This window comes from Ovis canadensis, chromosome 3 (genome assembly GCF_042477335.2).
Source record: "Ovis canadensis isolate MfBH-ARS-UI-01 breed Bighorn chromosome 3, ARS-UI_OviCan_v2, whole genome shotgun sequence".
Lineage (NCBI taxonomy): Eukaryota > Metazoa > Chordata > Mammalia > Artiodactyla > Bovidae > Ovis > Ovis canadensis.
This window is the reverse complement of record NC_091247.1, coordinates 118,360,388-118,375,736: the sequence shown is the minus strand read 5'-3', so window position 1 is coordinate 118,375,736 and position 15,349 is coordinate 118,360,388. Positions and strand designations below refer to the sequence as shown.

Below are 15,349 nucleotides of genomic sequence, written 5' to 3'. Positions count from 1 at the left end.
TAATTTCAACATATCTATATGATTCTTGCAAAGTCTGTGGACATACACTATTTGCCATGGTGAAACTGGTTAAAATATAACACTAAATACTGGAAATGTATTCCTGAGGCATGACTCACTTTAGGAATGGCTATCCAGTAGCTAAGAGAAGAAAAATCACACTCTAAAGCAATTCAGATCATAAAACATAAGGTCATCTCGTTAATTCTTTCTCATAGGGACACTGGTTAGGGTTAGTCAAACTCCTCCCTTCTTTTTCTTCAGGCCTTGGGATCAGCCTAATTTACTGATTACAATGTTACGAATTTTTCAGAACTTCCTACTTTAGAATGTTCGGAAAAGCAAAAATTTCTCTCTATGATTTCAGAAGTGGCAGAGAAGTATGCCACCACAGTCATGAAAACCAGCCTAGGGGTGAAGCTCAAGACAAGAATCTTCATTCGGTCAACAAAATTTAAAGGAGTGCTCATCACACGTCAGACATGAGGGTAAATTGACTGTCCTCTTTCCATAAATATACCAGCAGGTAACTAGACCATTCTGATCACTTTCGGTAGAGACAAAAAGACTTGAAATTGAAAAAAGGTAAAAGAAAATACATGCTTTTCTCAATTTCTTAGTGTTTCCAATAAGATATTTGATATTAACTTTTAACTAAGTACTTTCAGTTAGAGACTCATTTCTAAAAATTGGTTGTAACCGTAAATAAATTAGTCTAAGCTATTTTATTTTAGTAGTTTAATCTTCTCAGAGTAATCAAACAGAGAAAGAACTATTCACTGCTACATAAAAAGATGCCCTGATCCAGCAGGAGATAACCAACTTTTTGATTGCCATTTTAGATTATTATGCATTTCAAATTCCTTTAATATTTAAATAGCATATATTCCTTAGAAATTTAAGAGGCATGACTAAGAAAATACTATGGTTTATAGTCAAAATTAAACAACATTTGTTAATAAGTACAAAGTTATTTAAGAAGGCACATTATTAAAAGATGTTTAAAATTTTAAAGTCATTTCACAGAAAAAGTCTGTTGCTAAAAGACAAGCTTTAACACTGAGAATGGTTAACCAAAATTTAAGATTATCAACAGAATTTTCTTGCAGGTATTCATAAAAATGTCTATAAATTTCTAAAATGCTCAGAGTGTAAATGTTAACATTTTGTATTTTGGGGGTACATTTTTCTTGGATTACTCTAGCATTTAGGGGAGAGAAATTCTCCTACAAATATCACAGAGGTGATTATCAAATGTAAAGGTCTTGACCTTTATAAAAATAAGATAATTAGACCTTTATAAAAATAAGATAATTAATGACCAAGTCAAGAAATTACTCAAAGTTATTATGCATACTTGGGATAAAAATCTGTGATTCTCTGCAATGATATTATTTACTTAGGTTACGTGGTGCCACATGTGGGATCTTAGTGCAATAATCTTCTTAAAGAAATCAGAAAACTATCTATTCATCTATAAAGAGATAAAAGTCAGTAAGAATTCACTAATGAAAAGGTCACCAAAATCTGAAAAATACTTCAATACTAAAAGACGAAAATAAATAAATTAGTTTTTCAAAACAAATTCTTGCATGGAAGCAAAGGGTTGAGAGTAAGTAAGTTTCTTCCACCTCTGACAGTCTATTAAAAAACCTAAGTTTTATTAAAGAATTCCAATCTTGGTAATCACATTTCACAAAGCACAATCAATAAAGGCTATTTTTACCTTGATATTCTGGGCATCAACATTAGCTCCAGCTTCCAGAAGAAGACTAATGACTGTGGTATTCCCTGCTAGTACTGCCCAATGCAGAGCAGTGTTTTTGTGATACTTGTCACCAAGGTTAACTGAAACATTGAATGTTAAAAGCAATCTAGTTGGATCCACACTGAAAAGGAAAAAAAAACACAACAACAACAACAACCCTAATTTCAATTATAGAAATCATTACAGACACTAAACTGATTGTGGTTATATTCCATCTTGGAACACTTCTATTCTAACCTATTTTCGACAACTTTATAATGAGTAATGAGACAACATTTTTAACATGAAGAATTAAGTATGTTCTACATGACAGAACGTAAAGTAAACTAGTTCCAAGAGAGAGCACACTTGGTCCTGATGTTTATATTCTACATCATGGAGTTAATGTCGTTAGTATTTAAATACTTAAACAATTAAAATTTTAAATTTAAATCTAGATTGTTCCAAAAATGATTTAAGGCAACTTATTAATGTTAAACTTGCCAATATGCCAGTCATATAAAAAATGAGTTATACTTTTAATAAGAAGGTAGCATCTTCCATTCTTGGAAACTGCTTAAGACTACCTTAAGGGCACTACAATTGCCAACATAAAGGTAAACATAAAGACTCAAAATACCCAAAAGGATAATCTGTGTTATATACTACGTATTCATGGTAAGAATTTTAAATACTAATAAGTATAACATTAATTGCTTTTTCTCATCACTTGTTTTACATTTTATCATGCTGAAAATGATCTGAATAAGTATTTCATAATGGTTACATACCTATGTGTTCTATAAGCTGCCCACATTAAAGGCGTCATCCCATTCTGATCCATCATATCTACATCCTGATAGAGTAAAAAGTCAGACAGTAAAAATGTCTAAGTCCCTACCACATGTACTTAGAAAAACGTAATTTACACATCACAAAAGAAGCCGACATGAGGACACCACTCAGTCAAGGTTGATTTATGAAACTTTTCCTTTCTTAACTTTAAAGTAAAACTATTCAATATTTATTAATATTAAATATTCAAATTAATATGGATATGTGTTACTTATTTATAAATAAAAACGTATTTAATATTTAATTAACTTCTATTTATAGTTTTCTCTTTTAAGATGCTTCACTCAGCCTTTTAAAGATCTTGACCTACCCTTGATCTTTCACCCACAATGGACAGATTAAATAAATGACTTCTGTCTCTGAAAAACTTATTTATATTAATTCATGATATGAGGGAATAATAAAACCCTGTTTATTTCTAGACATTTTAAAACACAGAATAAATTCAATAAATTTTAAAAGAGTCAAATGTTCTGAATCTACTAAAATTTACTGAATTTGTTCCTTGTTTTAAAATGCTTCTTATCACTATATCACTATGCATAAATATTTTTAGAATTAACTATCTCGACAAAGTCTGTGGTGAAAAAGCAAGGTAATAAAGCAATCCTTTGTCTTAGTCCCTACCATTTTCATTTTTTAAAAACTCATTATTTATTGTGCTTTTTACTCCCACATACTTAAAATAAAAAACCTGAATTGGCACTTTTTGATTTTTCAGTTTCAGGCATTATCCTCAACATCCATATTTTACACAACCTCAGCATGTAAAATGGCATGTTCTCTCTCTTCTCACTGGCCCATCACAGGCATGCACCTTTCCTAGTCCTTCCTCTGAAGAGATAATAATTCAGGTTCTGTAAATATTTGATGCTTACATTATTATAAATATATATGAATACTATTCCCAACAAAGTTATGTAGAAACCATGATTACTTTTTCTCTCCTACCCAGCTTTTTGCTTTCCTTGGTACTCTATTTTTTTCTCCCTTTTGCTTAATTCTTTTTTTTTTTCTTTTTAGCAAATTAGAATTAAAACTACAACCTATTCAACCCAAACTCTTCTCAAGTTATCTAAAGCTTCTTTTAAGACATGCTAATGTATCAGAGACTCTATTCATTTCACTTCCCTAAAATTCTTTCTTGACCCACTCCAGCAATCAATTTGGCTTGATTCTGCTATGTACCTGAAGCATCTGTCTCATTAACTAGAACAGGACTTCTTTAAAGATCAAAATTGTTTTAAAATCATCTGTGTATCTACTTTTCGGGGCACGGAGAATAATCAAAAACCATCTGTTAAATGAAAAGACAAGTTTATCTATCTACTCTTCTAGGCTTGGGAAAGGCATGGGTGTTAGAACAAGACAGACATGATTTTGAATTCCTAGCTCCATCACTTACTAACTGTAAAATTGGCAAAATTACTATAATTCTCTGAACCTCAGCTTTCCCATCTACAAATGTGAATACAAATAATGGCTTCATAAGATCCCTGATGATTAAATGGAATGATGTGTGTAAGGCAACCTAATCCTATAACAGACATTCAATAAAAATTGTTTCCCCTTCATCCCGTCCCCATCTCCTATTCCTGGACCACATCAAACCTGCAGATGTTATCCAACATATGTTGTCTAACCCACCGCCCAGCGGAGAGAACGCAGTCACAGTGCGTGCACTGTTAGAACGCTTCATAACTCTACGTGCAGTTCTCTGCAAGCCACTCTCACTGATGGGAGTATGTCTCCAACGTCCAAATATATTGAGGTAAAGAGAAAAAGAGCCGAGACAAATGATAACATATCCTCCTTGGACATCACTAGTTTTCGTCTGTCTCATGAAAACTATAGTTAAATGTTGTGCCTTATTACTACAAATCCATTTCTAAATTTATTCTAGGTGTTGTTGGGAATATTTCATGTAACCTCACTCAATATTTACATTATACATGTTGTTTTTTCCCAATAAAAATCTTAAAAAAAACTTCTCTGAAGAAATGACAAACTTCCTTGTTTCTTACATGAGAGCTGAGCACTGTCACTTATCTTACTTCCTTCACTGCCCTGGTTTCAAGAAAGCTCAACTAAATCTGATGCCCAATTAAAACAAACATGTAAATTCTCATGCTGAAGTATCTTCTTCCTTCTTAGTCGTAAGCCTCTGCAGTATCGTTTTTAAAAAGTGACAGTATTAAAAATGTTAATAAATAAAAAATGTGAAACTATGCCACACCTCTAGAGTACTAAAAGAAAAATGAAAATCAACCTTTTCTCTCTTTGGGTCAGGATTTAAAACTTGGTACTTCTTTTCCAAGTTCAGCCTGGACGTATGAGTATTCTCTATTAGGAAGAATTAACAAGCCCAGATCAAAAGGTTATGGGAATTCCATGATCAACAGGGCTCCATTACTTAGCATTTTCCCCTGAAAATCATTCAAAAGACTTGGTAGTGAGCACTGAGTATATTTACCAGTATAACTAGGATGAAACGATTGTGATGAGTGGAATGACAGACCGAATGGAGATGCTCTGTGTTCTAAGAATGTCAGTTTGGCACAATTAATAAAAAATGGGGGGTGGGGGCGGGAAAAGGCTGAAAAGAAAGCATGATGAGTGTCTACCCTGTAATAGCTAGGAGCCAAAGAGTATTATTCAGAGCCGAAAAATCAAGTCATATTTATCAGAACAAAGTTAACAGTAAGAAAAACAGTACCACTGACTGATGACAAAATAAGGCGGAGAAGAATAAGAAGGAATTAGAAATTCAATAATTTTATTACTGCTTATAATCGGGAACTAATCAGAACTAATCAAAACTGAGCAAACATCTGATTAAAGTGAGAGGGAAAAGGAGAGCGAACTGTGTGACTGAGAAAAGAAATACCAAGCAGGAGAAGAGCAGGCACAAAAGCCTTGTGACAAAACTTATCACAGCTGTTCAGCAAACTGCAAGACAGGTGTGGTAAAAGCAGTGAGGGAGGGAGAGAGGACAGAAGATGAGACCACAGGTTTCCAGGGCTGACCACACGCAGTTCAATAGGCCAGAGAAGGACTCTGGAACCCACTCAAAGTACAATGGAATGCACATTAGAGGGGTTTCTTTCTATAATATTTTAGCATATACATTGACAAATTCTGGAAAAATATATAGTAAACCATTAGAGGAAGAGATCTCAGTGGGGGTGAGGAAGTAAAGGAAGGTGAGATTTCATTCTCTAAGCCATACTTTTCTATTATGTTTGAATACTTTACAGTAAGTATGTTACTTTTGTAAGCAGGAAAAAAAAATTACTCACGAAAAAGAAAACGAATTATCTGTCAGACACTCATTAACATCATCATGTATTTACTGCACAAAAGTTACTGTGACAAAAAACTCTATCCTTTAAGAATTTTATAGCCTACATACTATGCCAGAGTTAAAATGATTACACCTCAAAAATCAATAAATTAACAAAAAGAGTCAAAACTTTACTCCACTATTCCTACCCACTTAAAAACAGGAAGGAAAAAGGTGAACATGCATCGTAAACTTATGTCTGCAATAGAGAAGGCCACGGAAGACCATGTCATGTGCAACAGCGCCATCTACTGCTCTTGTCCCCAGTCGAGAAGGAGCTGCAGGAGAGCAAAAGTGATCCCTCCTGGTAGCTGGTCTCCAAAGGCAGCTTCCAGTAAACCTCCTCTTAGGGTGTGCAAACCTCTGTGTTCCCACAATGAACACAGGTTGGCCCTGTTACTTGGTTTAATTGACAGAATTGAGCAGAAATGTTGCCATGCTGGTTCAAAACCTTTAAAAAGTCAGGCAGCTTCTGCTTTTGCTCTCTGGTGAGCTCTGCACCACCAAGTTTCCCTGCTAGAGAGAGCGCATGGAGGGGTATTGTGGAGAAGGAGAAATTCTGGGACTGCATGGAGAGAAAGAGAGAGGCCTAGCTGTCTGGTATCCCAAGTGAGCCCAGCCTTCTGGCCATTCCTATCAAGATACAAGGTATGCAAGTGAGCCATTCTCCAGCCCAGCAGAGCCCGTATAGATGTCCCCCCTGCCATCATCACAAGAAGAACCACCCAGCCAAGCCCAGTTAACCCAGAGAACTGTGAAATATAATGGTGGGTGCTGTTCTAAAACCATCAGACTTAGGGGGTAGTCTTTAACACAGCAACAGATGATAAAACTCCTCCTTTCAACAATTAACCAGCCTCCGCCTCCTTTTCTTAGCAATAGTGCACAACACAGCCATCACTGACTGCCGCTGTCAACAGCAAATACCTCAAAGTATTCATAAAATAAATACTACTCAAATCCTGAATCTAATGTTTTACATTAAAATAACAAATATATTTTAACAACACCGAATTAAAATCATTTATCTTACTTTTATGATAAGATCCTTAGCTAAAAAAACTAATGTTTAAGTACAACTAGAAAAAAATCTCATGAAAGAAAAATTAAGTGATATAACTTTTAACAGAATACAGTTGCTATTAGAAAATCATGGTACACATAAACTGATAATATTTAATATGATTATAGTCACTACATATTCAGGAGTAATTAGGAAGAACCACTTAAATCATGAGAATTCTTCTGACATGTAAGCAGCAGTATTTTATACATCAGAAACAGAGAAAATGAGAGAGGAATGTATCCCCCTTGAGAGGGACTTAATATAGAAAACAACCAGTAATATGTTCAAAACAGTTTACATGAATTCAGATAATATGTTCAAAGGGTATAATTAAGGGGAAAAAACAGACAACCTAAATTGTCCCCCTTACTTTCTGGAATTCATGTCCACCACTACTGGAAATAAAAAACCCAACTTAACGAATCACTATCTGGATAATAACTAGTTTTTGTATTTTTATGTTAACTATAATAAACAGCTCATTTATTTACTCTCTTCATTCATCAGAAAGTACTATTTTAACATCACTAGACTGTTACACTTCTCAACACCAATGATCTTAGGTATTCAAACCGTGAAGCAAGTTTGATTAAAATCTACCCCATTGTGATTTTTTTTACCTGTCCTTTTGCTATGAGATAAGCAACAATTGAGGTATGTCCAAACTGAGCAGCCAAATGAATACAGCTACATCCTTCTCCATCAATTAACGAAGGATCTGCACCATATTTCATTAGTTGCACAACCATAGACAGATGGCCTTGTCTAAAACACAAAAGAATAAACACTTACATAGATAAAGCTATTTCCAACAGGAAACTCTGGAATGATCTTTTTTAAAAATAGGGTAATGGTAGAAGAGATAAGAAAAACCTTATTTTATGTTATTTTAAAACAAATATACGTCAGGACACATTTAGGATTTTATGTTCTTAAGTCTTAACTGGTATAAAAGTCTTTGAAATTTTATACTCATAACTTCTTTAAATATGTATTAAATAGTTACCATATTCTATTAATCCTATTCCAATATGACCTTAATTGTCCCATGAACTAGACACTTCTTTCACTATAAACATATATAGACTGCAAAAGTATTCCAAAATTTAACCCCATCTTAAAATTAGCTGGATTAACATCAGCATGGTTAATTCCCAAAGGACACTTCGGACAATAAACTTTGCTTTCAACACAAGTAACCCTGGACAGCAATAAGTGAGTACATTATTGATATTAGCTACCAGCACAACAAGTTCTCCCATTCATTTCAGCATATCATTCTTTTAAAAAGTTGCTAAAAGAGGAAAAAAGTCCAGAAGTAAATGTAAACCTTGTGGCCCAGTGCAATGGGGTTGAATTTAGGTCTCCTCCAAGTTGATCCACAATAGCACCTTTCGAAATATAGTATCTATAAGACAAAATTTTAAATAATTGAGACAATTTCCATGTTCAATTTTAAGAAATTATACAAAAAGTAAAGAAATAATTCTTTATTTTAGGTCTCATGCTAGTTCACGCCTCTGACAATAAACAGTCTTCTGTGAGGTTTTAAAATATATTAGAAGAACTTTACATGAAATGTATCTGTCTTGTTTGTTTCAGAAGTAAAAGGAAAACAATGTTTTTAATTACAAAAAAGAACAGCAAAGCCAAACCACCATCATATAAGAAAGCAAGCAGTCCGAGCCACAAGATTTGGATCCTACAGCAGGATCAGGCGGAAGTCTGGGAAGCACAGCAGTTGTAGAGCAGGCCAGACGCTTGACCCACCATGGGCAGAAGCTCAGTTTTACCTTCCTCACAAGATTACTGTGGGTTAAATCAAACAGTGTATGTGAAGGAGTTTTCTAAACTGTGAAGTGTAACACAGAGGTTTTTCATGATGCCTTATTTGTGATGCTTTTAAAGTTATGCTGCTTTAAAAAGAAAGAGCACCCTCATTGCTCACCAAATTAAATGTTGTAACATCTTGATATTCTCTGAAATGAACAGGACCTAGCTGTTTATATAATGCTTGCTTTCAAACTGATTAATGCAATGAATCTTGAATACAAATGATTTCAAGGCATTTGATGGCAAGTATTTGACAGGGGTTCTTTAAGCTGTTCTAAGCGATTACTCTTCCAGGTCACTAATGCATTCACTCTTAAAGCTCACAGTCCTACACATCTAATACATTCATACTTATGAGCCTGATTCAGAAATTTCCTTCTTTGTATACTTAAGTTGGTGCTTTTAAGGCATTATGCAATGATGGGCCCAATTCCACTCTTATCATATAGAATAGCTTGAAGTGACTTAAAAGTATTTCCAGACTAACATATTTTCAGTCCAAAATATCAGACAGTCTGAACACAAATATTCAAATACTCCTAAACTGTTTCTTGAGATACTCAGCAGACTTCAATGTAATAATTAAAAATGGGTTTTTTTGAGCCCAACGAGAAGTACAGCACTGCCAAAGAACTGCTTTGACAGGAAATATTTTCTTACAAATTCCAACTAGAGAGGTTTTTTAAAAGCAATTTTATTGCCTTCTCTATAGTTAATATAGCTGTATCCCTGAGAGGTATTTTTACTCACATTTCAAATTCATGCTAGGACTATGGCAAAGAGTGATTTCCCAAGTTCTAGAGTACAACTTTTTTTTCACAAGGATAGGGGAACTTTTTTTCTGCATGCTAATAACTTCTATCATCTTTTTCATTGTGTAAACTTCTGGAAGAAAAACACCATATTTTTATGTTATTCTTTGTAGCTTGAAGATCTTTGTTCAAAGCTCCAAAATTCTGAAATCTTATAATTATTACTGTTAAACCTAAGCCTCCTTGCAATACTATAAGAAGGTTATTATCAAGATATGTATTTCCAGGTACTAATGATCTCTAGGTTTGAGAAGAGAGTATCAGTGAACAAGAGATAGCAACAGATATCTGAAAGAGGAAAAGCAAAGAGCTAAAACCCAAATGTCTTCAGAAACACCAATGAGAAGCAAGCCAGAATATGTTTTAAAACCCTAGAAAGGTTAAGGGATTAAAGGCAAGAGTTACAACAAAAGGAAGAGGCAAGAAGCTGGACTGTAAACAGAAACAGCGGTTCCAAGTCAATGTAAGTTGCTGAAAAATTGTTGTTTTCCAACTTATATTCTCACCGAAAGTAATTATTTATTTAGCATCACCATAGGCATTTTGCAGAGAAGGCAATGGCACCCCACTTCAGTGCTCTTTCCTGGAGAATTCCATGGACAGAGGAGCCTGGTGGGCTGCAGTCCATGAGGTCACACAGAGTCGGACACGACTGAAGCGACTCAGCAGCAGCACCAGCAGGCATTTTGGGCTTTCCTGGTGGCTCAGACAGTAAAGATCTGTCTGCAGTGCAGAAGACCCAGATCTGATCCCTAGGTTAGGAAGACGCCTGGAGGAGGAAATGGCAGCCCACTCCAGTATTCTTGTCTAGAGAATTCCATGGACAGAGGAGCCTGGCAGGCTACAGCCAACGGAGCTGCAAAGAGGGGGACACGCCTAAGCAACTAACACAGACACACACAGGCATTTTAGTGGCATGGAAGCAATCAGCCAGCCAACAAGACTATACTAGTTTTCTTTGTGTGATGTATTCTTAAAATGCGACTATCCAAATTTTCAATATTACGGTGATAACTGAAGTGAAGTGATAACTGAAACTCTATTAAAATTAGACTGATTCTAGTGTCCTTAAACTTCTCATGCTCCTGCTGATTTTAACATGCAGCCATTCAGTATTTGCCAAAAGGTGTATTCAGCGCATCTTTACCAGAGAAGTTTAGGGACTCGAGGAATTACATCACAGAAACACAGGAGACACTGAAAATGCAGCACTGAAAGTTTACATGCTGAAGGGACATTTGGGAGGTTCCTGCTGTGAACTCTCTAAGTTCCACAACTTCTAATCAGGTCTGTTATGTCTCTCCTAAGTATGAACGGTCAAACATGATCAGATAATTGAAGAAAACTGCAAATATGGAAGGAGACCAAAGTAAACAGAAGCTCCAAATAAATAATACACAGAGAAGAAAACCTTAAAAAAGAGACTGCTGCTGGGAAAGACTGAAGGCAGGAGGAGAAGGGGATGACAGAGGACGAAATGGTTGGATGGCGCCACTGACTCGATGGACACGAATCTGAGCGAGCTCCAGGAGATGGTGAAGGACAGGGAAGCCTGCTGTGCTGCAGTCCACAGAGTCGCAAAGAGTTGCACACAACTGAGCGACCGAGCAACAAATGATTAATATCCCCCCCAAAATAAAATATGATACTTCTGATGTAAGAACAAAACATTTTTTTAAAGTGGGGTGAGAAGTAGAGATCAACAAAGAATGCTCCAAATTGAAAACACAATAGATAAAATTAGAAATTCAAAAGAAGGATTAGAAGATAAACTTAAAAATCTCCCCAAAATACAACAGCTATAAAAGGACCATATCAATGTACACTGATGTAAACTTTCACAAAGTGGAGGATAGAGAATAAAAACTTACATGTTGCCAGACAAGAGTAAGCCACACACACAGGGTATTCTCAGAATTTATAAGCTGCACGTTTTTTAACAAAGCCCCACACTCATTACCAACACCTTGACTTGAAATCAAACTGAAATCAGAGACTCTAAGCATTATCATCTGTTGTTAATGAAGAATCTTGAGGTAACAGGAGACTGCTAAAGGCAAAAACCTGCACTAAACCTTCCTAGTTCATTTTATCTGGATAAAGTTTAAGGAACAGTTCAAAGACTTCCACTTGAAAACCTTAGAAATATGAGAAATCCAGGTTAGGTGAAGGTCTCCTCCTTTCCAAATTATACTTACTTTAATCTTATCATCATGACAGTGACCCAACTACTTTGCTTGCAGTAAGTTTCTTTAACACGTCCTGATGGAACGTAAGACACTTCTCCATTGGTCTCTGGTGCTCCCTGTGTCTTGCTGAGCATACGAGAAGACTGCAAGGTCCTAACCACTCTTCACATAAGACGTTTCTGAGAGCTGTGCGTGCATCAAGCAACCGTGAGGATGAGGTAATGTCTCCCTCTGGAACAAAAACCTTGCTTCCTGCTGCTGCTAAGTCGCTTCAGTCATGTCCGACTCTGTGTGACCCCACAGACAGCAGCCCACTAGGCTCCTCTGTCCCTGGGATTCCCCAGGCAAGAACAACGGAGTGGGTTGCCATTTCCTTCTCCAGTGCATGAAAGTGAAAAGTGAAAGGAAGTCGCTCCGTCGTGCCCGACTCTTAGCGACCCCATGGACTGCAGCCCACCAGGCTCCTCTGTCCATGGGATTTTCCACATACTATGAAAGCAATGACAAGAGGAGGGAGCGGAGCAGACCAGAGACCGCGCGGCAAGCCGAGCAGCGGCAGGATCCACGGGCCAGCACACCCAGCCAGCAGCCCCACAACTCCAACCCTGGTGCGCACGCCTTGGCTGCCGAGTGGTCTCCCCCGCAGGCACCGCCCGGCGCTCCTAGACCGTGAGCAGGTGGGGCCCGCGGCCACTGGGGCCAAGCCTAGCCAGGCTTGGGGGCACTGATCGAGTGGGCGCAGCCGAGAAGCCACGGCCTGCAGCCTGGTGCGGACACTTGTGCATAGATGCTGTGGTGGGGAGGGGGACTGGGTAGACAGCTGGACCGTACACGTGGGCTAGGCACGGAGGCCTACATCCTGCAGTGGTCCCGGGCAACAGGGCCTTCTCCCAGCACACGCTGCGGAGCTTCACACCCAAGCACTTCTTTGAACAATTCACAAGAACAGCCAACTTTACTTCCTTATATTTCCCGTACAGCTGATTACTGATACGTTCAGGAGTCTGGTGAGAAGCGGGCTCTCCTTGTTCTCCCGCATCACTGTCACAGCCATCTCAGGTGAGCTTTACAGACAGAGAGAGGAAGGTTCTACAGAAATCTGTTACCACATATCACCTTCCATCCAAACCAGAGTCATCTGGCTTGTTTCAGCCAGTGCGTGGGAAATCTGACTCACTTCTAGAAGGTCACTTTTGTAGCTGCTTTAGATTGATTCTCGAGTTAAGAGACTGTTGATCTTCACTCAGTCACTACGTTGGATCTCAGTCTTGGCCATGCCACAGACTTCAGTGCACCAGGCTTCCCTGTCCTTCACTACCTCCCAGAGTTAAAACGAGAGAAATTGTACAATGTGGTGCCAGTTTGGTGCCCTGAGAGTTTGAGGAGGAACCTACTGTTCTCACACTGAATCACATGGAGATGGCACCTAAGTCGCTTCACCTGCTGTGTCCCCAGCTGCCCTACCTGCCAGGACCTGCTCCCACAGGGGGCCTGAGACGTGACCCCACAGCACAGCCCACTGACTCCTGACTTGCTCAGGGTGGATCCAGATGTTCTTTGCGATCCTGATGAATGAAGAAGCCGGTGACTAATGGGAGGAGCAGTTCATCTTTTATTTCCACAGTCCGCTCACTGATGTTTAGTACTTAACCATCAGCTCTGTTCAGTTCCAGAAAATTTCCACCATCTTGAAAGAAACCCGTGAGTATCTCTCTCTACCCTCCTCCCCGTGCCCAGCCCCTGGCAGTCAGCAGTCCACGTTCAGTTCTTTTACTTGCTTATTCTGGATTTTTATAACAGAATCGCGCACCAATGGCCTTTTGTGTTTGGCTTATTTCACTGAGCACGCGCTCAAGGTCTATCCACATTGCAGCACGTGTCAGTGCTTTACTCAGATGAGTAATATTCCACCATGTGGAGAGACCACACGTTTTGTTTATCCGCCATTCGCTGATGAACATTTGCGGTGCTTCTACTTTTTGGCTATTATGGAGAACACTGTTAGGAACATTTGCTTAAAAACTTTGTGTGGACATAGCTTTTCAGCGCCCCTGCATACATGTAAAGTAAAATAATTGCTCTAAAGTTCTTTTTCTCCAAACTGACTGCCCCCTTTACATTCTCATCAGCAATGTTTGAGATTCCCATTTTTCCACATTCCTGCTGAGGCTTACTGTCCATCTTCTTTATTATACTCATCCTAGCGGGTGTGAAGTGGTACCCACCATGGTTATAGTTTTACATTTCCTTGGCAACTAATGATGCTGAGTAACTTTTCATTAGTTTACTGACCTTTTGTAAATTTTCTTTTGAGAAATACCTTCAAAATCATTGGCCCATTTTTAAATGGGGCTTATCCCTGAGTTGTGAAAATTCTGTGTGTGTTCCAGACACAAGTCCCTTATCTGCTGCAAATATTTGAACAAAATTATATCTGCATTTGAAATCGTTTCCAAAAGCGAGCATCTAAATTCTTGGTAGTCACACTGTTGCTGACAAAGCTACGCTCTCTGTGTTAGTCTCTCAATCAAAAATAAGAACACCAGGGGAAAAGGGGGGATGAGAGAGAAGATGGTGGAGGAGTAGGCGCACAGGGGCGTGCGTCTCTCTCCACAGGTGCACCAGGAAAACATCTTCAGATGCACAAGATCTCTCAGAATACCAGCTGAGAGTGGACAGGAGTCCCTGCCCACTGGAAAGGAACAGATAGATTCCTTTCACACAAAATTCAGTAAGATGAAGGAAGGAAGGGAAAAAGGAGAGAGTGAGCAGGACTGGACCTCCATCCAAGGGTTGGGGAACTGAAGCAGGGGGCAGACCCCCACATCAGACCAACTGTTTCAGACAGAAGGGAGGCATGTGAGGCTGACGGAAGAGTGCAGCAGCTGGCCTGTGACAGCGAATGGAGTAAGAGCCACACAGACAATCCTTGCCGCAGCCCTACATACCCCAGACAAGCATGCGTCTCCTGGAACGGGTGGCAGCTGAGACTGGAGTGTGCGGACTGCAGAGCAGTGCTAGGTGAGGTCTGCGGCTGACTGCACTTAGACAGCCGGAGGCGGCATAAGGGAGATCACAGGGGGTAATACCTTTGGAGGAAAACCGGGCAGCCGTGGAGGCAAGGCAATACTGCTGAGTCATGCACAGGGTGTGGGCCAAAACTGCAGCCTCTCTTTTCCTACACACCTGTGCTGGCGGCTGACCAATGGTGAAAGACCCCAGAGAGGGTGGATCTTTGAGTGCCTGATCTGCAGAGCAAACAAAAGGATCCCAGCCGAGGGGGTCTTTTGAGCGTCAGCTGTGCCAAGCAACAGAAAAGGATGAGCCAGTGAAACTTTTTGAACAACAGCTGCCAGAAGCTACAAAAAAAGATTAATAGGGCCTTCCTGGTGACTCAGATGGTAAAGAATCTGCCCACAGTGCAGGAGACCTGGGTTCAGTCTCTGGGCTGGGAAGATCCCCTAGAGAAGGGCATGGCAACCCACTCCAGTATCCTTGCCTAGG

The 15,349-nt window shown here is 38.8% G+C and overlaps 1 protein-coding gene across 2 annotated transcripts in view; it reads right to left on the bottom strand.

Annotated features, from left to right (window-relative positions):
- ZDHHC17 (zinc finger DHHC-type palmitoyltransferase 17) overlaps window positions 1-15,349 on the bottom strand; it is a 98,940-nt gene that overhangs the window by 39,951 nt on the left and 43,640 nt on the right. For both annotated transcript variants that reach the window (XM_069584076.1, XM_069584078.1), the window contains exons 4-7: window positions 8,342-8,419; window positions 7,632-7,776; window positions 2,539-2,603; window positions 1,727-1,889 (exon numbers count right to left, since the gene is read on the bottom strand). In XM_069584076.1, coding sequence (XP_069440177.1) covers window positions 1,727-1,889; window positions 2,539-2,603; window positions 7,632-7,776; window positions 8,342-8,419 — 451 coding nt within the window. The remainder of the gene's footprint in view (window positions 1-1,726; window positions 1,890-2,538; window positions 2,604-7,631; window positions 7,777-8,341; window positions 8,420-15,349) is intronic.